At 42.5% G+C, this 26,616-nt stretch overlaps 1 protein-coding gene across 2 annotated transcripts in view; it reads left to right on the top strand.

Moving 5' to 3' along the window:
• KLHDC3 (kelch domain containing 3) overlaps positions 1–25,367 on the top strand; it is a 62,337-nt gene extending 36,970 nt beyond the window's left edge. For both annotated transcript variants that reach the window (XM_015426246.1, XM_015426247.1), the window contains exons 5-11: positions 1,642–1,713; positions 1,859–2,072; positions 3,150–3,236; positions 5,899–6,007; positions 19,381–19,454; positions 19,680–19,758; positions 23,383–25,367. In XM_015426246.1, coding sequence (XP_015281732.1) covers positions 1,642–1,713; positions 1,859–2,072; positions 3,150–3,236; positions 5,899–6,007; positions 19,381–19,454; positions 19,680–19,758; positions 23,383–23,449 — 702 coding nt within the window. In that variant the 3' untranslated portion in view covers positions 23,450–25,367. The remainder of the gene's footprint in view (positions 1–1,641; positions 1,714–1,858; positions 2,073–3,149; positions 3,237–5,898; positions 6,008–19,380; positions 19,455–19,679; positions 19,759–23,382) is intronic.
• Positions 25,368–26,616: the final 1,249 nt, after the last annotated feature.

Raw genomic sequence — 26,616 nt, 5'->3', positions numbered from 1 at the left:
TGTTGGTTTTGCCCAGTGTTAACATCCTGCTTGAAAACCCCCTGAAATGCTACAATCCAGAGACCTGTGCAAACAGTTCTGTACACCCAGTGGGGCTTCTGACGACATTGCTTAAGCCTCCTGCCTGCAAAGGCCAAGTGCCAGAAGGCATGCCTAAAGTAGCTTGCTGGATTGGGCCTGTTTTAATTGCAGTCTAATCCCAGCCCACATTGTCAAAAAGTTAAAAAGGTGTTCCTAAGGACACACTTTGGAGTAAGTCCTATTGAACACATTGAGACTTTCATCCTGCCCTTCTTCCAAGGCAGTGTCAGTTCCAGATGGGGGGGCTGGACACAGAGTGTCCAAGGGTCCCCTCCCTTCCCCACCATCAGGTCCCCGACTCTTGCATCCCATCCCACTATCCCACTCATGTACCCCCCACCTGACTGTTCCTGTTTCCCCGCTCTCTTGCTGCTACTCGTAAAAGGTGCAAAATGCTTTCTAGCCTTAGTCGTGCTTCCATTGTCTACAACAGGGGTTCCCAGCCTTTTTGAGCCTGCGTGCACATTTGGAATCCTGACAGAGCATGGTGGATGCAGCAATAAAATGGCTGCCACAGGTGGCGGAGCCAGCCACAAAATGATTGCCACAGCTTAACTTCAGTAAGCTGTGATAGCAGCTGCTGCCAAAGCAACATTTAAAAAAAAATCTGCATAGCCAATCAGAAGCCTTTCTGCACAAAAGCCCTCCCTGGCCCCACCCACTTCCTAAAAACACCTGGTAGGCACCAGGAAAGGTGTTGGCAGATGCGATGGTGCCCATAGACCCCTGGTTTATAAAGTGGGTTACTGCCAGTTGGAGAACTGAATCAGTTGAAACAGCTGGTGACCGGAAGCCATGTGGTGTGTCTCTGATATGAACCCTTGTCCAGCACTCATGGCTAGTAAACCTCATTAGCTTTTCCCATGTTAGGATCATGTGGTGAAAGCGTCAGTTGTCACTGGATGTGCAGCCTCATTTGCTGCAGCATTAGACTCCATGAGGGGGTGCACCAGTGGTAGTGGTGGAGAGAATAGCGGCAGCCCAAAGGTTTTCTTTGTATGGCTTCTCTGGTTGCCACTGATTTCAACAAGACCAGCAAAATTGGATCTTTTGCAAGCTGTCGCTAATTGTGCATTCCTCTCAGAATATTTAGCTTGAGGCTTCTCTTGCTTGACTTTAAGAAGTGGCTATTTAAGAACTCCAGCGAAAGTTAATGAAAGCTACTTAACGTTCGGCACTACTTTTACAAGAAATCAGTGCTTGCTACCTCCAGCCAGGCAAGCGGAACCATTGCCTGTTATAGCAGATCATGTCTTTAATGTCATTGCTTCCTTTCCCTGTCTGTAAAGTCGAGATATTTTATGATGGCAGGTAATATAGAAAGCCTGGGAGGTTCATAATTCCATATTCAGTATGGGAATTTGAATCATATGCGTCAGTGTGAATAAGCAGTACTGCAGCTGCTAAATTTGCTTTCTGGGCCACCTCTTTCCATCCCATTTCACTCCAGAGGAAATCTTGAAGAATATAGTTTTGCAGGGTTTTTAATCTCTGGAGGGAGTAACTGCTGGTTTTAGGCACTGAAGTGTTCAACAGTTCAATAATTGCTCTTTCTTTCAGGCGGACTGTTTTTCAAATGACATTCACAAACTGGATACCAGCAACATGATGTGGAGCCTGATCGCTACTAAGGTCAGTCCTGTGTTAGGACCTAGGTTTAACCTGTGGTCTGAAGGGAGCAGAATTGTAGGCACCCAGACTACATCCCCTCCCACATCTATTTTGTCTTAACTTCCATTTTCCTTTTGACTGACTTAACAGGAGTCTCTTATTTCAGGGCACCCCAGCTCGTTGGAGGGACTTCCATTCAGCCACAATAATCGGGACAAAGATGTATGTGTTTGGGGGAAGAGCAGACCGCTTTGGGCCATTCCACTCCAACAATGAGATCTACTGTAACCGAATCAAAGTGTTTGACACAGATACCAACTCTTGGCTGGACTCCCCTCCCACTCCAGTCCTCCCTGAAGGCAGAAGGAGCCACTCAGCATGTAAGCCACAATCAGACTGTGGAACATGAGATGTGGGAGAGCTGAGTGAGAAAAGGGAGAATGCTATACCTTGCAGGTCAGGTGAAAGTCTTCAGAAGAATATTGGCCTGTGCTTTTTGGAGAAAGCAAGTAATGTTTCCAGGGGAATTTGCAAGCGTCATTGTCTTACTGTCCCCCCCTTACTTTTCTGTCTTCAGTCTTGCTAGTCTCCCATGGCTAATATCCTTTTTCGAGTGAAGTAAAGAAGCTCAGGAAATGGGAGTCACAAGTCCATTCCTTATCGTGTTGTTCTCTCTCCCTTTCCTTCATCCTCATCTGAGGTTGTTCTTAATCCAAGACAAGTGGACAATTTTAGTTATGAATGTGAAAAGGAGGCTGAATCAAAACTCTTTAAGTTGTAATGGATGCTATTAGGAGGAGGAGGAGGAGGAGGTTTATTGGTATAACAACTGTATTACAACCAGGGGTCATTTCGTAGAAAAAGAGGTGCAGGAGCTCATTACCATAACTTACTTGCATGTGCCACACCCCCTTACATCACCGGAAGTGTGTCAGAAGGCAACACCCACCGCTCAGGCTCCACTGGACTGTTTTGGATTGCTAGCTATTGGGGGGGGGGACGTGCAGATCTGTCCTCACAGAGGAGGGAGAGCTTGTACCTTGGTCTTAAAGGTGCCACTGGACTGTTTTGGACCGGGGGGCTGGGGGGGGAGGCTCTGCAGCTTGCCTGGCTGCTTCTTGCTCTAACTGAGGGCTGCTGGGAGCAGGGGGTGGGGCTTGTTGCATGTGCCCTCCCCCTGGGCTCTTTACTGCCGGAGCTCCGCTCCTGTGCGCTCCTGCAAGAAATGACCCCTGATTACAACAGAAAAAGAAAAACAGTCTGAACAGTCAAGGCCCTGTCTGCTGATACATTGCTCGCCTTCTAGATGCAAGGTGCACAAATTTGGCCGCAGTTTCAATCACCATTTGGTTCCGAGTAGATAATAAAAAATAATTTTACAGGATGCTATTAGGAGACTGGAACAAGCTGAATGACATTTCGGATGTTCTGACATATCTCTTCTCTGTTCCCTGCAGTCGGCTATAATGGAGAGTTGTACATATTTGGGGGTTACAATGCACGCCTCAACAGACACTTCCACGATCTCTGGAAATTTGATCCAGGTATTTGGACTGAAACTTCCGTCTTATTATATTGGCATTGCAGGGACCTTCAAGGTTCTGTGTCGTCATCAGGGCAGCAGTTGCACATTGAACCCCTTTCATCTGTGTTCCAAGAGCTTCTGTATATTTTATCTGCACGACACACGTGCAGTAGGCATATTTAGAACGTGTTTGCAAAAATGTAAAGAGGGATCCCATAAGTAATACTGCCAAGGGGTCGTCATTTGGAGGCCAACTCACATGATTAGTTGACATACCAGATGCTTTTATAGTAACACAGGCATTTTTGTGGCATCCTCTCCTTTTGTATTGAACCGCACCAGCTTATTAGTGGTCACTGGTTTTGTGTGTGTGTGTGTGTGTGTGTGTGTAAGTGCCATAAGTCACAACCAACTTATGTGACCCCCTAGACAGGGGCTTTCAAGGCAAGAGAGAAGCAGAGGTAGTTTGCCATTGCCTTCCTCTGCAGAGTCTTCCTTGGTGGTCTCCCTTCCAAGTATTGACCCTTCTTAGCTTCTGAGATCTGATGAGATTTGTACCATGCTGCTGTCCCTCCCTGATCACTGGAGTAAAAGTATTGGAGGGTCTTAGGAGATCTAAATCCAAATCACAGCTTTTTTATTAACTTCATTTATTTTTTAAAAAAATTGTATCCTGCCTTTCCTTGTGGTTCAGGGCAGCTTACAATATTAGTTTAAAACATTTTCAATTAAAGCCAAAAATAAAACGGCAAACCCCCACATGTCTCCCCCCTGCCACCTTGAAAGATGCCTGCCAGAGCTTAGCCAGAGATTCATTTGGCCAAGAAAACTCTGGGCTTTAGTTGTCTGCAGCAGAATTTGGAATTAAAAGGTGAATGATTCTGCTCATACAGTTTGAAGAGTTTCCAGTCTCATTGTTCCAAAGGGCTTTACCACTTCCCATTGTTCCAAAGGGCTTTAGTGCAGTACTCCAAGGAAAATAATCTTCAGATTGTTTCTGCTGCTGTCTGCAACTTCCTGCTCAGCTTTCCCCTTGCTCCAGTTGACCTACAAGCTCTGAACTGCAGTCTGGAAGGAGTGAATTTGAAAGTGTAGCGTATCTGGCACTCTCTCACACACCTGCTGCAGATTGAATGAGGTCATGGAATCCCCACTGTTCATCTCCTTTCTCCCCTTCAACAAAGAGTTATTGTGGGTTGAACTTGTGCTGTGAAGTCAGTAGGTTCTCACCACAGCATAGCTCAGCTCAGCTCACTGGTCTCTGTGCTAACATCATCTTTTCCCTAAGAAGTTGTTTCTACTGACCGGTCACCCAAAACCGTGGCAAGAACAAGTATGACTTAATTGGGTTGGAATCCACTGGTGTGTTTCTGTGGATGGAAGGATTCCTGCCGGCAGAGCATGGCATTTGGACTGGAGTGGGAGAAGAGAGGTGAGGAAGTCACGCTCTGAGGGCAGGAATCCGTCATCCCTGGAAACCCTCCGTTGGATCCAACCTGCTAAACGTAACAGCATTTGGTATTTTGAAGTCGGCTGATGACAAATTCCCTGAATGTTTTGGCACGGATAGAACCATAAAAGAAAACATCTGGGGGTGGTTTGCTATTGTATGCTCCAAGCGAGCATAGTTTTCTTCCTGTCTTTATTATGTTCCCATAGTTAACCCATTCATCTCTACTTCCGGTAGAGTGCTGCAGACTTCTTTGTGGATATGCCGTTTTAGATTATTTCTGTACTTCCCGTAATTACCAACAGATGGCAGTGTGTCACCATTAACTGTTCAAAAGAGCTTGTTAAGCATATTTCTGCAGAATGGTTTGGAAAGGATGATCTGTGGATTTTTTTTTCCGTCTATGAGTTTTGTCATCTTCCTCTCATTTCCCCTCCCAAGCAATTGCTTTTTCCGGGATCCTTATGCAACAAAGATATGAAGTCAGAATTAAATCAATTGGAATCTTGGAAGCGTAAGATCCTTGGTCTATTGAAGAGCTCCCTTTCGGGAATACATTGCCTAAACTGTCATGTAATGTAGAATTTCATTGCTTCTTAGCATCTTCTGAGATGGTAGGAAAATTGCTCACCACCTTTTAACTGTTAGAGGCGAGTTCAGCGTGCAGTGTGCACCACTGTGTATTGCAGCATATGAGTTTTGAGCTCGTTCCGTTTGGTACTATTGGTGAAAAAGCACGTGCTTGTCTTAGTAGGAGGTTTCTATGTCAAAGAGATCCTTGCTGCACCCTGTGCAAAGTATCTAGAGTACAAGTAAGCTTTTTTTGGGGGGGAGATTATGATATTTGAAATCCTGAACAACCTGTCATACTTCCAGGTAGAAATCCTCAAGTTCTTACACTAAAACATGTCTACCCAGAGTAGAGTGGGATCCCGCTTGCTATGAGATACTTTCTGTGCAAAATAAAAGGCTTCGTCCTATAGCATCTTGAGTGCAGTCCTCCCCTGGAACTCACCTTTTTGTTATGGTTGAGACAAAGCGAGTAAGTAAGCCAACGGAAAAGCCAGTGGAGGTCTGGAAAGTCCTGGGTTTGGTACTTCATGTTACCGAGTCTTTTGCTACCTGGTTCTGCTTCAGAAACTGTGAAGTCTTCCCACAGCTCATCCATGTGATCTGTATTAGGACTGTTTGAGATATGCCACTTTCATGGTGTGTGTGTGTTTTTCTCCAGTTTCTTTTACCTGGAAGAAAATTGATCCCAAAGGGAAAGGGCCATGTCCTCGCCGCAGGCAATGCTGCTGCAGGATAGGGGACAAGATCATCCTTTTTGGAGGAACCAGGTGAGTGGTGTTACACACTGGCAGGCTTTTTTAGTGGTCTGGTTCCTGTAGATTTGTAAATGTATAGGTGTGTGATGGATGGTACACCAATAATAACAGTGCTTCCTTGAGAATGTTCATGAGAGGACCAGAAGCAGGTCTGATGCCTCTCTCGGGCACTGTATGTATTCTGTTCAGTCTGGTTCATGGAGGTGATTCTAACCTCATGGTTCATTTCCATGCACCACTCTCCTGAGCCATTAGCCGAAAGCTTTACCCTAAACTCTTCTCTAATACTCCAGAATTACCTCACATATTAGTTGCAGTAATTAGTGCAATTAAGATACTATGAAACCACCAAATATCAAGTCAGATAAATGACCCATCTGCCTCAATATTCCTTAGCTCATTCTTTACATAAGGACAGGATCTTGTGCTGCTGCTCTAGGTTCAAGGTAGGATGCGTATCATACATATAATAAAGTGCAGCTTTTAGACTAATTTGGGAAGCCTTGGATTTTAGAGCCTGCCCATGTTCATTTTGAGTAATTTCATAGTGTAAATTAATCTTTTCTCCCAGACATTTGAGGTTCTTGTCCCTTATCTTTGCCTTTTAAAATGTATTTGTTCAGTGCATTAAATTGGTCAATGACCCTGACACATGACATTCCAAGCTCAGTCATTATTTTTAAGTCAGAGTTCATTCTGCTTCTAGATTCCATAGAATTTGATCAGATCTTTAGAAAGAACAGTCTTGGAGCATTCTAATGGTTTTTTAGTTCCTGTTTCCAAACATGGAACTTTTCTAGATAGTAACTATTCCCTGGGTAAGCAATGCTCCCTCTAAGATGTGGAGTCTTGTGTGCAAAAATTCTACTTTGTGAGCTAATGGCATTAAACTTGTGAATAAGCAATTTGGCTACTGCATAAATCAGTTTGCTCTGAAGCCATCTGTGACGACCTCTTATTTGGGGAGGTCTAGTTTTACTTTAAAATGTTCTTTCAGTTTTACTCTGTAGGGTATTCTGGCTGCCACCAGGGAAATTTAGGCTTTCCCAAACCTTTTCCTTTAATATTTTTCCTCCTGGTTTTGGTATTGTGACCCAGGGTTTGGGCTTTCGAAGGACTATGTGTTTCCTGGGAAGAATTTCGTTCAGAACTTGTGTCTTAAATAAAAGTAGATTTATTTGATGTTCACACACTCTTCCCTCTTATTGACAGGGATCAGGGCATGTCACTTTGTAACAATATTTTCCTTAGGCCATATATGGTTACTGTTTCTTTATGCTTTAACTTTTCATAACACACACAAGACTTCTCTCTCTCAGACCTTAAAACGAACAAACTGCTTAACTCTTTTACTACACAGAACCCAATCTTTCCCTCGCAGGGAACTCAGGACAACTCTCATATTAACTGCTTTTATACAGCACTCTCTGCTGACTGACTAACTGTCTCAATCAACCTTAACTGTCTTAATCAACTGTCATACCTAACAGACACACCCGATAGACATTCCAATCATCCACACAGCATCCATTCCAAAACCCCTCCCCTTCTCTGTCACTCACCAATCATACCACTTGCCTGCTTCCAGCACTCTAGAATATCACAGCCATGCAAACTAAACTTTTAAAGACGCACACACACAAAACATGAAATCGTTACACCATCCTTCCTGAGCTAAGGAAAAAATGTGTGAGCCAGAGGCTAAAAAACTGTGAGCTAGATCACACTAGCTCAGCTTAGATGTAAAATTTTAAATTGCATCCACCATTGTCAACCAGTGTGATTCATTGTAGAGTGATGGACTTGGGAAATTCATATCCCAGCTTTAGAATGTACCGAGATATACATAGTTTTAGCTTTGAGCTCAGGATTGAAGCACACCCTTGCATTTGGGACACACGTAGTGCCCCCTCCCTGGATCAAGCTCACCAGAAACCTCATGGTTTTAATCTGCCTATGGAAATGATAACCCACTACTCATGTTGAAACCAACACATGTACAAGGGGAGCAGATGCAAACAAGCTAGACCCGCTTACATGCAGTCTCCAGCTTTTAAGCATGTGGTCGACATGCGGAGACTCCTTCCCTATGGCTGAGAATGTTTGAAAAGGCAGGATTCCTGATCGCAGGAAGGGAGCTTGTACATGTAGATTCTGTGCTTCAAGCTGATGATTGCACAGAGGTGATTTCAGCAGGCTTGGGTCCACTTCCCCCCTTTGCAAATGCTGATTTTATTGCGTGTCGTCTCATGTGTGGAAGGCCACACCAGTAGCCTTGGATGAGTCACTTGGTTCCATATCAGTAAAGGGGCATTGTTAATGCTCTACTTCTCAGGGCTGCTGTGGGAATTAATGAAAGAAGATTATAAAATACTAAGTACATTGAAATAATAAAGCTATAGAAATCATAAAGCCATTATGGGAACTGTACACATTAAGTTAATTTATATGTGCCTTTGTGGAATGGTTAACTGGGACAAAGACTTTCCTCCTTGTCCTTGGGCAGTCTTCAGCATCACAAAAAGTGATGCATCGCCTTTTCCTCCTGCCCTCCGCCCCATCTCCCCAATTCTACTTCAGTCTCTTTTCTTCAGAAAGATGAAACAACAGTCAGGATGACAGTGCCCCAAATAAGTGTTGCAAAGCTCCAGTTCCAAGTCAAACGTTTTTCAGTTCGGCCTTGAGACTTATGACTAAAACGATCTCTGCAGAAAACGAGAGGGTCATGCAGTCACACTTCTGCAATACACAAATGTGGTCCAGAGATAAAGGTGTTTGTGGAAGGGAAGGCTGTGTCATACTGCATGTGGCAGCCATAGGGTGTCCATACGTCATATAAACACTGGACATCTGTATCCTTTGCAAGGGGCTATGTCTATTTCCTGTGTTGACATTCACCTCCTTTCTTGGACTATTGGTGAATGCCATTGCCTTTATGGGCTTTTCCACCCCATCAAAGCGTTCCACCCTTTACTCTTCATCCTTTGAAAGCTGCCCCCACAAGCCTCTTCTTTTTTTCCTATTCTTTCCCACAGTCTCTTGTATGTGATAGGGTATGCAGCTTCTCTTTCAGATATTTCCCCTCCCCCATTAATAAAATAAGCAGTAACTGATTAGATGTCCCTTCCAGTATAGGAGAGGAGGGAAAGCACTGTTGTGTCAGTTGTACCTTTAGGTTGCTAGTGTGTCAAAAAGAAAGTTATGACTGTAGTTCTCTTGGCTGCTTTCCTTTCATAGAGGTATTAGACTAGCTTACTGCCTTCAGTCCCCCGAGTTCATTGGGATGTACACTGCCTCTCTTCTGTTTGAACAAAGACAACCACAGAGTTCTCCCCTGCCCTTGTGCCTGTCAATTGGTGTAGATCAGAAATTGATAGGGACTGCTCAGGATGGGTCTGTTGTTTTTCTTCCATTTTGGATTGGAGGTGGGTATGCTAATTTAGGAAGGGGGGAGAAATGTAAAAATGCAGCAATACTTCTTGGACAAAGAACTGCATTTTCCCAGGCAAAAAATACTGTTGTTTAAATGGGGAGAGGTATAGTGCGTGCACTGCAAATGAGAAAACACATGCATTTGTTGCATGGTAAACTGACTGTTCAGAAAGGCCCATAGAAAGAGGAAGCAGCCAGGCACTCTTGTCTGTGACACTGACTGCAAAGCGATGAATCTCTGATGAGTGACAGAATTACCTCTCATGTCTTTACAAAGTTACATATGGGTGAATTTTCTAATGCCTTGGAGGGTTCCTAGAGTTAAGGATTGAGCTGTCAAACATTGGAAGTGAGTGCAGCAGGATGCAGGTCAACGGGAAGTGGTTGAGATACTTAACACCTGTTAAAAGGGAGGAAGTGCCTGTGTGTAGCAGAACCTTTGCCATATGAATTTTCCCTGGAGGGAAAGATGTTGGTGACAGTGACCATGTGTGCATATGCAAAGACAAGCATACTGATGGATTAAAAATTAACTTGTTTTCTCATATTTAGTCCCAAGTTTTGCAGTTCTTCCTTCGGATAGCCTTGAATGGACATTGCTTTTTGTTGTAATTAGCTTGGGATCATTCTGTGGCTTGCTGAGTACACACTTGATAAGAGGCTGCTGCCAATCCTAACTTTCTGATGAGTGCGTCTGTTTAGTACACATGCTTGACTCATGGGTTAAGCATCAGTGCTTTGCACTGGTCTTTGTTGCCGCTGCTGCTTGCTTCCTTTGTCACATCATGTATCGGCCTGTATGGAAATCAGGATTTTTGGTGAGATGGACTGCACCTCTGATCTGACTGAATTAGACTGATCTTGCATGTTGCTCGGACAGTTCCATTCATGAAGTATTCCTTCCATCATGGGGTGGCAGGAACTAGAAGGGCATCAAGTCAGACATCTCTCAGAAGCACAGGCCTCCACAAACATAGTAGTCCAGTCCATAGTGTGCCACAAGGAGAAGGTCAGAGTAGGTAAGATTAACTACGCATGATATCAAACTCTAAAACAGAGCAAAACCCAACCACAGAAATACTGAAATCTGCTTTTAAGGTAGAAGGAGGAGAATGGGAGTTAAGAAATTGCATGTATGCCGTCTGACAAAATAATTCTTGTCTGTGTTACAGTAGCGCATTAATAATGTACCAAAGGGATGCAGTGTCACAACAGTTTCAAGAACATTTTGAAAAGAGCAAGAGTTCAGTAGCACCTTAAAGACTAACAAAATACGTTGCAGGGTACTAGCTCTTCATGAGTCACTGCTCACTTCTTCAGACTCACGAAAGCTCCTACCCTGCCACATATTTTGTTAGTCTTTAAGGTGCTACTGGACTCTTGCTCTTTTCTACTGCTACAGACAGACTAACACAGCTACCCATCTTGATCTAAGAACATGTACTACTATTTAATCATTAGCCTTTAGTATTATGATATCAGAATAAGAATGTGCTGGAAAAAAATCTATTTTGTGCTTAATTGTTTTGGGTTATACTTCAAACCATTTCATTGTACAGTACAGTTCTTCATCTCTACTGCTGGTCTGAGAGGACTGTTGCTATCTGGAGGGAAAGAGAATAAGGGGGAAGGGGTCTTGGTTCACTTCCTTTGAGTGGTTATCAAGGAGGCTCTGGAACTGGCTGGCTTGATAAGACGTTTTCCAGGAAGTTGTTGTAAACGAAGAGGTTTCTGCAACTTGTATTGTCCTGCAGGCCACAGGTCACCAGGAAGTGGGGAGGGGGGAGATAAAATTTCAGCACAGAGCCAGGGATTAGGGAAAGCATTAGTGGACAAATAACAGCCCGGCCTCTAGATCCATTGTCAAAATACAGCATGAGGAAGGGGCCATTCTGAGCCCCTTTAGGCTTTCAGGTTTTTTTAAGAAGCCAGATCTTTAGGTTTGCCAATGTGGTTGAAGACTATTTAAGAAATTTGAAGGTGGTACGGTAGGAGTGTTGTTTCCCATGGTGTACACATTAGTGTATTTTTGTTCCACTGTTAACTCAGGTCAAACAGACTTATTGGGGGGGAGGTTAGCTACAAAAACCTGCAGAACTTGCTTATCAGACACCGAACTGGGATGATGTCCACACAGTGGGGAAATGATTGCTTTATCATACCATCTCCAACTCTATGTGAAAAAACTGGTACAATTTCAGTCTCTGAGTGCTGCTTCAATTGTGTTTTCTGTCAATGTAGCATGTAATCCTGGTGGACGTACAGATATATCCCAGTAGTTCTCCCACAGACTACAAATCTGTATCTTCTGTCCGCAGGAGGCTCTATAAATAAATATATTTTCCACAGATCTTATAAATCTGTTTATCCCTGCTTAATCATGTTTATATTTGCATGCAAGCACTATAGGGTATACCCTTTGGAAGCCCTGGCCCCTGTCAGATTTCTAACTAGAGAGATTTTGAAACAGTTCTCATCTTAGAGCTGCTGATCCTCCGCTCTCTTCTTTCCCACATCCAAGAGAGGGAGCAGGCCCGTACTGCTACATTTGGTTTCTCAGTGATTATATCTACAAACCTAATTGCACTCCTATAACAACAGTTTACAAAAAGATAACAGCTAAGGCAGTTTTGTTAAGACTAGCGTTAAGTAAGCATTACTTCATAAATAGCCAGATGAGTGTATTCCAAAATAAGGAAGCTTTCTCCCAAGACACCAATGTTAAACCATATCTAATATTCAACACAGCTTGATGGTGCTTCAGCAAAAGGGACTTGTAAAGCACAGCGTACTGCATAGTGTTGACGAATGGAAGCTGCTAGAAGAGCTGTTTTACTGCCTGTCTGATCTTTCCCAAAGGAGTTGTGAATGTGATTGAATGGCCTCAAGCCCTCTATTTCCTGACTTCTAGGGCCCCGGGAATGTTGTGTTTTATGCATAATATGAAGTGGTGACTTGCAAAGAAGTTTGATTTGGGTTCACATGGACTTAGCTGGTTTTCCTTTTGTGTCCAATGATCCTTGTGAGAGGCTTTGCTTCCTCAGAGCTGTCTTATTTCGCTGCAACCATCTTTATCTAACTTTGGTTGAGCAAAGTGTACAGATAACCTTCCTTCCAGTGTGAACTGCTTCTGTGTTAATTAACTGGCCAGGCATGTGTGAAACAGCAAGCAGTCCCACTAGCTTGTTTGGCTGATAGTAAAGGAGGTACCCAAGATATTCATTTATGGGAGCCTTTCACCCTAATGTCTGGTGTCATTCTTCAGCAGATGTTCTTGGCCATGAACTCTGACATCTCTTCACCCCAAAGGTTTGTCTACGGTGCAGTACACATTGTCTCTCCCCCCCCATCCCATAGATAAGGGAGGCATTAAAATTTCCTGCCATGTGGATGTGAAATAGGAGTAGATTATCCTGCCTTGGAAATGACAACATTGTGGTCGTGTTTTAAAGGGTTTCCTCTTAAGTTCAGGTAGCTGGCTCTTCTTGACAGCAGGTGTTGTCCTTGCCAAGGTTGGAGCAATTTGGTAGGGATGGGCTTGCCCCCAACTTCTCTTTTTTCCAAGTAAGAATTAGTAAAGCCAAACTGCTCTTCCATTTTCTGGTGAAGAAATTGAAGATCCCCATCAAAACGTATCTCTTAGCAGTGACATGAAATTGTTAGCTTTTCCGTGAAATTGTTGCCTGAGTGGATTTGATATTAATGTAAAATGTTAATGCCCACCTTAAATTCGGACATTGCCTTCCAGTCCTGGAGTGCAATTATGTTCCCTTTGTTTGCTTAAGGAATCTACAATATAGTAGGGGTGATGAAATTTAGCCAAGGGATGTTAAAATTGGCATAGTGAAGCCGCCTTGCGCTTCAACCTTGTAGTCTGAATATGAAGGAGTGTGTGAGATGTTCTTTTGTTCGACACCCCTTGAGAACCTCACTAGCTGCTTAACCACTCTCTTTAATTTGTTCAGTGATGTCGGAGAGTTTTTCTTGTATTTTCTTTCTTTTTTTCGTTTTTTCCTTTTTCTCATCCATGATCAGTTTGCTAATTATTTAAATCAGTGCTAGGGTTTTCATTTCTTTCCTTTGTATTTACTTCATGGCCTTAGTCTGTTTTAAATCTTTTAACCCCCTCCTCCCCATGTGTTTTTACCTTACTTTGATTTTGTTAATAGATGTTGATTGAATGGAATGCTGATTATTCTGAGACTGATTCCTGAGGGTCATGAAGAATATAAAATGTGGATCCTCATTCCTTGCTTTATTGAATTTACTAAATACATCAGTTAAGCAGTGTATAAATGGGAGCGTGGACAGATCTACTGACTACGGAAGGTGCCAGAGTAGTAATGGATTAGACACCAGAGTGCTGTTTTATATTTTAAAATTGTCAAATAGACAGGAGCCGAAGAGTAAAAATGAAGAGCACACCATTTGTCTTCTTAAAGGCCGCTAGTGACACGCTTAAGGCTTTGTATTAGTGTAGAATAAGCTGGTTCCCTAGGAACAATAGACCAGGGATGTCCAGTTTCTGCATTTTCAGGGAACACTTTGTTCTCTATGCAGTGATCTGAGGGCCAGAAGCATATTGTGTCGTGCAAATTGATCCTCCTTACAATTGTTCAGGCTTCTTAATAAAGGTGGCACTGTCTGTTTTATTAATGTACTTACTTCATTTATACCCTGTCATTCTCCTCAGTGGACACCCAAAGTGGCTGACAACATTCTCTTCTTCTCCATTTAATCCTCACAGCAACCCTGGGAGGTAGGTTAGGCTGAGAGGGTGTGACTGGCCCACAGCCATCCAGCAGACTTCCGTGGCAGAGTGGGGTTTGGACCTGGGTATCCCAGATACTAGTCTAATACTCTTAACCACTACACCACACTGGCTCTCGCAGTCTGTGCTTTACCGATTATGGAACATAGGAATTTAGGCATATTCTTATTGGGTTGCCACCCTCCAGGTGGTAAGAATACACAAGAGGACCACGGTGCGAATGATAGAAAATATTAACGCTAAAGCATAGGGACTGGAATGCTAAAGTAGGAAGTCAAAAGGTAACCGGAATAACAGACAAGTTTGGCCTTGGAAAGCATAATGAAGCAGGGCAAAGGTTAACAGAGTTTTGTCAAGAGAACACACTGGTCATAGCGAAAAAGATTTCCTTGGGAGGAAAGTGATGGCGAACCTAAACAGCATGATAAAAAGTAGAGACATCACCCTGCCAACAAAAGTCCGCATGGTCAAAGCAATGGTATTCCCAGTAGTCATGTATGGCTGCGAGAGTTGGACTATAAGGAAGGCCGAGCGCCGAAGAATAGATTCTTTTGAACTATGGTGCTGGAGAAGACTCTTGAGAGTCCCTTGGACTGCAAGAAGATCAAATCAGTCAATCCTAAAAGAAATCAACCCTGACTGTTCCCTGGAAGGCCAGATAATGAAACTGAAGCTCAAATACTTTGGCCACCAAATGAGAAGGGAGCACTCACTGGAGAAGACCCGGATGCTGGGAAAGATTGAATGTCCAGTCCTGGAGTGCAATTAGGTCAAAGAAGATGGGGATGGCAAAGGATGAGATGGTTAGACAGTGTCATAGATGCAACGAACATGAAATTGAGCCAACTTCAGAGGACGGCGGAAGACAGGAGGGCCTGGCGGGAGCTGGTCCATGGGGTCGCGAAGAGTCGGACTCGACTGTGCGACTGAACAACAAAACCGTGTAATGAACAATAATATAATCTTAAATCAACTCAATTTTTTTGGTTTTTTTCTTCCAATATATCAGTATTTATAATGCTAATTTATTATTACACAATCACAATAATTGCAATGTAAATTAAATGCAAGACATTCAAGAACTTTTCTCCCCAAAAGTACAACGTTTGCCCCATAGGGTTATAAATTGAAAGTCTAGACAAAATGAAGATGCAGGAAATTAGTAAGATAACGAGAGCCGGTGTTGACTCGTTTCTGCTGTCGCCTTCCTCAGGTCTCACAGAATACAAGAAATATATGATTCTAATGTTTTTTCCAATCTGTTATGTATTGTAAGCTTCAGTATAGTAATCAAATAATGCTCTTAGAAAATAGAGGGAATCGCCAATCAAATTTTCAAAAATGTGGCACTCAGCCTAACAAGATTCACAGCTGGCAGGGATTCTTTATAAATATCAATATATTGGGGGGAAAACAATTTTTTTAGTTGATTTAAGATTATATTATTATTCATTACACGGTGCTTTAGTGTTAATACCCTCCAGGTGGTGGCTGTAGATTTCCTGGAATTACAACTGATCTCCAGGCGACAGAGGTCAGTTCACCCAGAGAAAACGGCCACTTTGGAAAGTGGACTCTGTGGCCTTATACCCCATTGGAGCCTTTCCCCTTCCCAAATCCCGCCCTCTTCAGGCTCCACCCCTCAAATTTCCAGGTAGTTCCCAATCCGGAGCTGGCAGCCCTACATATTCAGGACATTAAAATCCAAAGGGATTCACAACATTATTTACTTCATTTGCAGCCTACTTTTCTCCCCACTGGGGATGTGAAATGGCTTACAACATCCTTTTCTTCCCCATTTTAACCTCACAACCTGCCTGTGAGGGAGTTCAGGCTGAAAGTGTGTGACTGGCCTTAGATTACCCAGCAAGCTTCCACGGCAGAGGAGGGATTCAAACCTGGCTCTCCTGTATCGTAGCCTAGCCCTCGGGGCACTACAGTAACTCTCAGTGTATGAAGACATCGTTTCACTTATACATACCTTGGGGGGGGGGTTAAGTCATAGTTTGATTAAAGTTTGGTAGAACTATCTGGTGCCAAATAAACTATTTCAGGAGCCAGATCCAATCTGTATCCTTTCAGTTGACCATTCCTGCAGTAGACAATGAAGCATCAGAGTATTCTGCTGCCAGTAACAATGAAATAAACTTTCATAAGTCATAGTTTGATTAAAGTTTGGTAGAACTATCTGGTGCCAAATAAACTATTTCAGGAGCCAGATCCAATCTGTATCCTTTCAGTTGACCATTCCTGCAGTAGACAATGAAGCATCAGAGTATTCTGCTGCCAGTAACAATGAAACAAACTTTCATAAGTCATAGACAAGTGGGAAATCTGAAAGTAGATTAAATGTATTGTGTTATTTCAGGAGCCAGATCCAATCTGTATCCTTTCAGTTGACCATTCCTGCAATAGACAATGAAGCATCAGAGTATTCTGCTGCCAGTAACAATGAAACAAACTTCAATGTTAACATGACAAGTGGGAAATCTGAAAGTAGATTAAATGTATTGCAGTTGTGTAGTATTGAAGAAATGACATAGGGCTGTCCCTTACAGCACTCTCATCTAGTAATAACTTGAGAAGATGTTACTGAGAACATTTCAGCTAACATCACTGCTCAGCACGTCATGCCAAAATCAAAACTATTATGTCCAAGTGGTGAGAAAAATAATCATACTTGAAGGTCAGATATTCTGATTATATAGAATGATTTTGTGTTTCGATTATGTCCGTAAGGAGTTCTGTGAGTTGAACGTTTGAGAGTGAAACGGTTGTACCAAGGGAGGATATGTGCAAATCCCTCTAAAGTAATACTGAATAGATTGTTGTGTTTTATATTATAAGTGTAAACTTAGCAATAAAATGCCATCCAGCAGATTGGAAACTCTTTCTTCTCTCCCCTACACATGAGAATGAGAGGGGATTTAGTGGCAAATTCAAAATGCGAGTGCTGCTTTGCAGAATGTGTAACTGAATCTCTGCAAGAAAGGCAGAGTATAAATGAAAGTAAGCAAGGATGAGTTGAGCTCACCGTAGCTCCCAGCATCTGAGACTTGACAAGCTGAGATTTGTGGGGGGGGGGGGGAGAGCGGGTAGCAGGAACATTCATAGCTGTAATGTAATAAGGACAGATTACTTGGTTGTTCGGTTTCCAGTCTTGTCTCCAAATACTAGTGGTTACAGTAAGATTTTTACAGGGCAGGATTTCATACAGTCAGATTATGTCAGTAGTGTACTTTCTGAAGCCAAGACCCCTGATGAACCATAGATATCCAGCCTGGCTGTTTCTGTGCCCTGGCCTGGGGTTAAGGTAGTAGTGAGGGAAGAAGTAGGCTGATTTGTTTTATTAAACCAAGTTTCTCCCATTTTAAACCTGTTAAAAGACATCTGTTTTTTAAAGTCTGCCTTACGCCAGCGCCTGTATCTGTTTTTAGATGATTTCAGTGTTCTTTGTTTTTGTTTTTAATTTTTCTCTAATGAAGACTCCTTCCAGCTTCAGAGAAAAGCGGACCTCACTGGTGATATGAAGTGATCTGATACCAAACCTAAATGTGATTTTCCTCCCCTCCCTTGCCCCCAAGTTGGCTGCCTGCTAAGGGACTCTGTGACCTTCTGTGATAATGAAATCTCCAGATGGTGCCAGAACATCCGGCCCTGAGTATTGTGGGGGCAGCACAAGAAGCCTTGTTTATTTGCTAGGGGAGAAGAGAGGCTGGAGAAAACCAAGCAGCTGAGCAGATGGTTGTACAAACAGATCTTGGCCAGCACCAAAGTATCTTCTTTCCTGCATGCTTAGGTGTCTCCTTTCTTAAACCATGAGATCTTCTGCATCTCCTTGCCCTTGTCTATTCTGAGCAGTACTTTGTTTCCACTTAAAAATCCAGAGTAGAACATGAAGAGATTACTTTGTTTCTTAATTACGTGAGGTGCTTAACAAATGACTTGGTAAGATTCTGGATAGCATGTATGAGGACAGACAAGAATACAGGAAGTGAAGTGCGTCTGTCTTTGGATGGAGTGCATGTAACATCAGAGGGAGTTGAAAGGTTAACAGAAAATAGGATTTCTCAGAGGCTTATATGCTGTGGGCAGGAGCAGAGGTGGCTGGTATTGTATGGACAGAGTCCAGTATCACAAGCTGAATATGAAAGTGCATGGTAATAGGATGAAAGCACTGTAAAACCGCAAAGTGAATCTGATTGGCAGTTTATATATTCCAGTGGTTTTCCAGTTTCCCCTCTCACAGAAAACCCTTTCCACGTTTGTCACATCTGCTATAGAGCTTTTATGTGTGGCAGGGGATTCTGAGATATATGCAGTTAACATAACTGTGTTTTCCTTTCCGAATACTGAGGTAAGCAGAAATCCCCTATAGTTACTGCCAATCTTACTAACTAAACAGGGGCAGGAAGGTTTCTCTTCCACCCCCAAATATTATAATCAACCCAGTCTTAAATATGAACAAAGCCCATTCATGAAGAAAAATCACATTTAAATTTCTCATCTCTGCTTTTCAGTATCCCATCCCTGACTGTGATAGCTTCTTCTGCCCAGAGGAAATGGAGACAAAAAGAACTCTGACTTATACCGGTGGGGGTGTGTGTGTGTGTCAGCCTTGGAAAGCACAACTAGGGCATTGGGGAGGAAATCTTGTGCATTATCTTTCATAAATTATCCAAATCTAGTGAAGTTTTTTGTTGTTGTTGTTCTTGCAACCCTTTCAGGAAAACTATTCCAGATTTTTGTTACCTCATTACACATTAACATTTGTAAAGATGTTTGGAGCTCAGAACTTGGGCCTTCTAGTTTGAGGTACCACTGTAAGGCTTTCAAGAATACCAAGGTTGATCGGTGAATCCTGGAGAAAGAATGGAAATGTAAAGGCCAAGAAAATTATCCAATAGGATAGAGGAGTGATAGCACGGGATGCAAGCCAAAGCAAGCAGAGCTTCTTCAGCATACAAGTAATAAGAGCGAAGAACAAACAACTTTGGAATGGCTGGCAGTATTAGCGGAGAGGAGAGGGAGCCTATTGCTACTAGTAGACAAACATTGTTCAGATTTTTTTTCCTATCCAAAGAACGTTCCATATAATAATCCAAAACTTGCTAGGAATTTGAAATTCAAGCTTAATTTGGATCGTAGTGATTGATGGCAGGGTTCTCATTGCTTCCCACAGCCCGTCCCCAGAGGAAGGCATGGGAGATGAATTTGACCTGATGGATCACTCAGACTTGTACATCTTGGACTTCAGTACGTGAGCATTTCCTCCTCATTTCTTCTTTCAGTAGCTATTTTATCTAGGTTTGGTCTCCTCTTTTTGTTTTAATGTGGCTGAAACAGCTACAGCCTTACTGTCCCTTTGTGCCAGTGAATACGTTTTCTACAGCATTTCATTCACCTTATCTTCAATTATTTCTGTGGAACTTTCCCCCAAAAGGACAGTTTTTATCATGTAGTATGCTTCTCTTTCTTCAGGTCCCAACTTAAAAACACTGTGTAAACTAGCAGTGATCCAGTACAACCTGGACCAGTCCTGCCTCCCTCACGACATTAGGTAAGCTACATGTGCGCATGTCATGCATGTACTGTCTCTGACCACTGAGCCCCGGACTAGAGGAGGTGGCTCAAGAGACTTTATTGTTACACAGCTTACTATTGTGAATCTGATTGGAAAGCCAACCATGGACAAAAAAGAAAAGAAAAGAATGATTTTTGGAGATCCTGCCTTTTAGGCATGTCTCCACAGTAGAAATTGGGAAAGCTTGAGCAGGACAGTCAAATGACAGTAAAAACTGCTGAACTGTCTTTGCATCCCGGCCTATATCTTTGCTCCTGCTGTCAGCTTTACACTTGTTAGTGACTTGCTTTATCTAAATTCATGAATCCATGTAGCAACACTAAATTTCCTAACAGAACCAATTGTTACACCATTCCAGTCTCTCCATCAGCCTCTTTACATCCAGTGTTTGGGTCATTATTCTTCTTAGCAGGAGGGAGACAGAGTGGCAGGCATGACTCTGTTGCAGTGAAAGGCTGATTTCTCCCCGTATGCCTGTGACTTTCCTCTTGCCCCAATGGAGGCAATCAGTAATATCTACCAAGCGAGGCAGTCTCCCAAGAAGGAGAGCATTGCGGATCCTTCCCCCAGAGCTCCCAATTGGAGCTTAGTCTCTTTGTCATACCTATATTTCCCCCCCTGTTATTATGATGAAAGATATAAAATAAATGCAGTACAAATTACTATACTTTAAAAATTGGAAAATAAAAAATTATATTAAAATATTAATAGGACAACTTACTAGGCCATAGAAGGTAATATAAATGCTGCCATTATTCACTAAGGATCGTTACTAATCCAGTTTATCCTAAGGCTTCATCATCTGTCAATGTAAGAAAAATGTAAGAACAAAAACTCATTAATAAGCAGTGATATAAAGTATGAACTTTATTCACTGCAACATTTACAACATTGAGGAGGAGGCATAAGCGTGAACATCATCATGGGATTTCTTGCTCCAAAAAGATGTAGAAAAAAATGACAACTAACTATTCAACAAATTTATATATCTGTGGTACAGTTCCATAAGGCAGCTTTGACAATGCCTCAGTAGTTCAAATTCTTTTCACCCAGGCTAAGATGGAAGGCACCCTCTTTTTCTAGTAAGAAGCAATTGTGACTTTATGAACAGCTCACAAATTCATTAAGCGTTCCAAATCTTAATGATAATTTAATTAATACAACAGTCAAAGCCCACAGTAAAATCATATTGGGTTTAGAGGGCAATTTGGGTTAGTCTGTAATTTCCTTCATTCTTTTCAATATTCCTTTTCAAAGTGCTTTATTACAGGACAGGTCTAAATAACATGTGGAGTCTCATGCACTGATGTATAAATATGGCTTAGTTTGCATGGTCAAATATCTCTAAAACTGAAACTTGTATAACTTTCCCCTCAGATCAGATTGCCTGAGATTCAGTTAGAGGTAGTCTTTAGCTAAATTTGGTTCCAGTCTTCTGGTATTTTATATCCCAAGTCTTTCTCCCTGTTGCTTTTGTTTGTTTGTTTTTTTGAAAACGACATTGAATGTCTTTAGAGATTTACAAATAATGGGTTGGATTCAGACTAAATTGGCAATTTCCACAGCAGAGCCCCCTCATGTCATTCTTCAGCATTCCCTATCCCTCAGGAACAGCATTTCATGGAAGCAGGAAAATTCCATTCAGCCATTGAAAAATTTAGTCTGGATCCAATCCAGTGTGCTTACACAGCTTCTTAATTTTTAGTTATTAGTATCCACAAAAGGTTCAATCAGAGATTCCTTTCTTAATGAACCAGATTTCCTCTGAAGGGGTGTAACAATGTGTCACATTTGAGATTATTGAAATAATGGCGGTTTTAAGCCTTCCATATTTAACATAGCCTCTTCACATGATAAAATGCTGCCATCCATTGTTAATTTTCCAAAAACATTTAATCCATATTATTGTCAGACTCCCATCGCATCAACGAAGTACACACTTGTAGGAAAGGTTTTACTTTATTTGAAGCAATAGGTGCATAACAGGATAACTGTTCAGAATGAGGCATAAGCATGGATCCCAATAGATTATAGGAAATTCAAAAAGCTGAGGCCCAATTGCGGGACTTCCCGTGCGCGCCATTGAGCCTGAAGAGCAACGCTCCTACTTAATCACACACTTGATCTTAGCCAAAAGGCCGAGTACCATGAGATCACCCAAGCTACTACCTGCCAGCAACCACACGTAGCCTTGAGAGATATGGACGTTCCTGCAACTAGGCGATTAAGCGCATAAACAGGCATACATGGGAAAGCGAAAGCGAACAAGCGCATAGAGAGAGAATAGGAAAACACATTGGCAGCTTGCTGACAATTATAAAACGACATTGAATGTCTTTAGAGATTTACAAATAATGGTTTGGATTCAGACTAAATTGGCAATTTCCACAGCAGAGCCCCCTCATGTCATTCTTCAGCATTCCCTATCCCTCAGGAACAGCATTTCATGGAAGCAGGAAAATTCCATTCAGCCATTGAAAAATTTAGTCTGGATCCAATCCAGTGTGCTTGCACAGCTTCTTAATTTTTAGTTATTAGTATCCACAAAAGGTTCAATCAGAGATTCCTTTCTTAATGAACCAGATTTCCTCTGAAGGGGTGTAACAATGTGTCACATTTGAGATTATTGAAATAATGGCGGTTTTAAGCCTTCCATATTTAACATAGCCTCTTCACATGATAAAATGCTGCCATCCATTGTTAATTTCCCAAAAACATTTAATCCATATTATTTCCATATTCAACATCAGCCAGTGAAGTTGTTTCTAACTTAAACTGTCTATTATAGAAGACTGAGAATCTCCACATTCAGAGGCAGTAAACCTATGAATACCAATGCCAGGAGACAACCTCAAGTCTTGGCCTCCAGGCCCTGTTGCTGGCCGTCTAGAATAACTGGTTGGTCACAGTGTGACAGGATGCTGACTCTTCTGGGTTCTTATGAGATCTCAAGAGTTAAAGCAGGACTCAGCATTGGTTTACATTTGCACTGTATCATTCATGACTACTATATTACTGACTATTGTAGATAATGTACTAGATGTATACTTCTAATCTGTTGACACCACAAAATATCCTTCAGAGTCCTTTAAAGAAACTAATCTAGTTGCTTAATACCTACTTGAATTTGCCTCCTCAAGTTCCTCCTTGTCTTTTAGCTTATACAAAGCTTCAGCGATAATTGTTGCAGGTTATAAAAAGTAAACTTCAAAAGTGATTTTTCCACAAGTTCAGTATAGCTAGTGTGACATCCAACAAGCCGTTTGTGAATAAGATCAGAATCTTTTGGAGGATATTCATTTTTACTGCGGCAATCCTTCTCTACAGTGAGAATTTCAGAAATGGCCATTCAATATTAACTGACTTCGTTCACCCTTTATCAAATGCTGAAGATTCATCCCCATCCATTCAGGTGTCTTAACATTTATTTTGTACCCTGAAACAAATGCTCTGCTTCTGTATGGCTTGTGGGTGGTAGGTAATATAGGTTGACTGACTGAAACAAATGCAAAACAGTGTACTTTCCCCCTCTTTTTTAATTTAAGAAGTGGCTCCTTTGCGTTCATACCTGCATTTAAACCCAGCCCATTGTCTTTGCAGGTGGGAGCTCACAGCAATGACAACAAACAGCAACATCAGCCGGCCTATCTTCTCCTCCCACGGATAATCTGGGCTCCTCTGCTCCCTCTCCCAGCTGCCCTCTCAAACCTTGCCTTGCAGATGTCATCTTCTGTCTCCCTTGCCGTGCATGAATGTTTAGCCTCTTCAGGAAACTCATCAAAAGGGATTGATGCACTGCCCAGCACAAGGAAGGCTCCACTTGCCTGTCCTGTTGCTGCATCTGTCCAACTTATAACTTTGCCAGGACCTTGGCCTAAAGGTAGCGTGCAAACAGAATCGGATGTCACACTCCACGGAGAAGAAAGACGGGTGTGTTTTTACTCTTGCTGCTGGAAGCTACGGCTTGACATCGATGTACTGCTGTAGTACAATTTGAATGAATAGCAACAAAAGGAAAGGGGAAAATATCTCAGGACTAACTGGCGTAAGACCAGGGCATGCTTCATAGGCTATAGGATTAAAGACAAAAACTGTTCAAGGCTCAGCTACTCCACATCCCCAGCCATTTTGAGTACCTGGCCCTTCTCCATTAAACCAAGGGATGAACTGGGTGCCTGAAGCCATTATGTCTGCACAGAGAAGCATGCCTGGTCTTACACATTTCAGAGCTTGACTGGGTTTGCCTCTCCCAGTGGTATTCAGAGGAACTTCCTATGATACTCAAGCACTCAGTGCTGCTCCATAGTATGGATTTCTGCATGGTCAGAGTCTTCACTGGGTGAAGAAAGGAGATGATGACTCTGGCTAGGCAGTGAGTGAAGAACCAACATTGTATAAGACTGAGTAGAATGGAGACTTTTCTGTGCCTGTTGCAGGAGGGGTCAGTGCAGGACCTGAAATGCTGCTGCCGAGTTTGATGTGTAAAAGCAGCAGCTTTGGATTTATAAACAGTCCTGGAGGAAAAAGCCAAACTGGTGGTTGTGTGTGTCGGTGCTTTTCATAACTGGAGGAGGGGCGAGTGGGGGACCTATGTGGGAGCTGTGGGCACACAGGCAGGAGTCCACAATACAGAATTGGTATGGTATAATGGGGTTAGCCAGGTGGTTCTCAGTTAAAATCTTGCTTTGTTCTTGGATTTGGTTGGCAGGCCACTATTTCTAACCTCAGTCCACATCTGTAACATGGGGACAATACTTTCCTGACTTATAGGGAGGATGTTGTAAAGACTACAAAACTGCTGGATATATGATTAAGTAAATGCTTAGTATTACTAAATCAGGCTTTATGGTTAATCTTATTTTATAAGATTTTCTGCTAGCCAGGATAATCAGGAGCCTTAAATTTACCTACCTCAGATTTGGGGTGGAAAATGAAAAGCTGATGATTTTGCTTCTGGTTTGATTTATCACTCTGTTTTCTCATTCCCTTCTGCATTCATGATAGCTTGATGCCTGCTTTTACACACTGAAAGCTTAGTGTTGCTCCAAGATTTGAAAAACAACCCATGGTTAGCAAAAAGCATCAGGAGTGGGGGGAGGGCAGATCATTGTACTGCTTGCTTTTTCTGTATACAGAGCAACTCCAGAAAAACCCGATGTAATTAGCAACACAGTAAAATGATGGGTGTGTGTCTATGTATGCATAGGTATGTAAGGAAAAGAAAGTGGGATGGATCCTACCCTTTTCCTATCACTCCACTGACCAAACTTTGAAGCTTTCCTCCAATTTAAACAGCGTTTCCTCCAACAGAAGAACCACTGAAGTCGGAGAAAGAATGGATCCATGCCAGGGTGTGTTCCGAAACTATGAAGAACAGTACAGGAACCATGGCTGTGGGACAAATTTGACCTAAACCAAGTGTGTCTCCAAACTGGACCTAAACCAAGTGCTGTTTCCCATGTTTTCCATCTTGGCAAAGTCACCTAGACAGCAGTCTTAACCAGCAATCCTACTCAGAATCCTTTGTGTGTGTAAAGTGCCATCAAGTTGCAACCGACTTATGGTGACCTCACAGGGATTTCAAGGCAAGTGATTAAGCAGAGGTGGATTGCCATTGCCTTCCTCTGAAAAGTCTTCCTTGGTGGTCTCCCATCAAAGTACTGATCCTGCTTAGCTTCCAGGATCTGATGAGATCAGGCTATACTACACCGTTCTACATCCCCAACTCAGCATCCGACTTGGGTCTATTAAATAAGGTCTACTTCCAGGAAAATGTTCTTAGGATTGCAGTGTTCGTGTTAGTTCACATGTGTTCCTCAGCCAACGCAGAACAGGCATTGCAGGTAGAACTTTTGTAATATCTTCACATTATCTTAAACCATGGCACTTTTTAACAAAGTCGGTTCATATGTTCAGGCTGCCATTGGTCAAGGGTAATGTGCATTTGTGAACTTAGGTGTATTTCACATTGTTTGGTAGAAAGAAGGCTGTCCGAGCCACCTCTTTTTCTGCTTTTGCGTCTTTTGTTTTTCTTGATACACACTTTATTCTTGGATGAGTTTGGGCTGAAAGATTTTGCAGGATTCATGAATGCCAGCGCTTACTTTTTAATCTTATTGTGGATCAGCCCTAAGCAATCTGTTCAGTTCCTAGTTCAGTTAAAAAAGGTTTCTGCACTGGACTATGTCTCTGCAGAGTGAGGCAGGATGCGTATCACCCTTGGTCTTTTGCACGAGTGGCATTGCCTTCCAAAAGGCAGCAAAGAACACAGCTCTGAAGGGGGTTCGTGATTCAGCTGGTGGGGCTCTGTGAACTGACCTGAGGGTCCCGACCAGTGAGCTGGAGATTACTACGTTAAGCAACTCTGAGGTGTTTAATCATCTTCTTTGCCAAGAAGGCTGGAACTACTCCAGTGTACACTCACCTGCTCAGTCCAGTATCACACCCTTAAGTCATGCTCAGATTTAGTCACTGGCAAGAATTCACTTAGTGCCATAAAGAACCAACGGGCTGTGTTTGGGTTCAGTATCATACCATCATCTGTCATTCTTCACTAGCACCTGTGGTAGCGTTGTATTTTACCTATCCATTCCAGTTGCCAACAGCAAACAGACAAGATTCATCCGCTTCTCAGTGCCACTGTGCTTACAGCTGAAAATGGAGCTGGGGGATCAGAAAAGTAAAATGTGTTTGTTGCAAAATATTGGCTTAAGCCCCACCTTATAGTTCTGCACAGGGAGACAGGGGCAATTCTCACCAGTTCCCACCTCCCATGACTAGACATCTGACTCTCCTGCATTTTGGGCTGCTGCTGGAGGGGAGAGATGGGGAAGT

Source organism: Gekko japonicus, unplaced genomic scaffold (assembly GCF_001447785.1).
Source record: "Gekko japonicus isolate JY-2015 unplaced genomic scaffold, Gekko_japonicus_V1.1 scaffold405, whole genome shotgun sequence".
In the NCBI taxonomy this organism is placed as follows: Eukaryota; Metazoa; Chordata; class Lepidosauria; order Squamata; family Gekkonidae; genus Gekko; species Gekko japonicus.
Note: the sequence above shows the minus strand (reverse complement) of the source record. Positions and strands in the feature narration are given on the sequence as shown.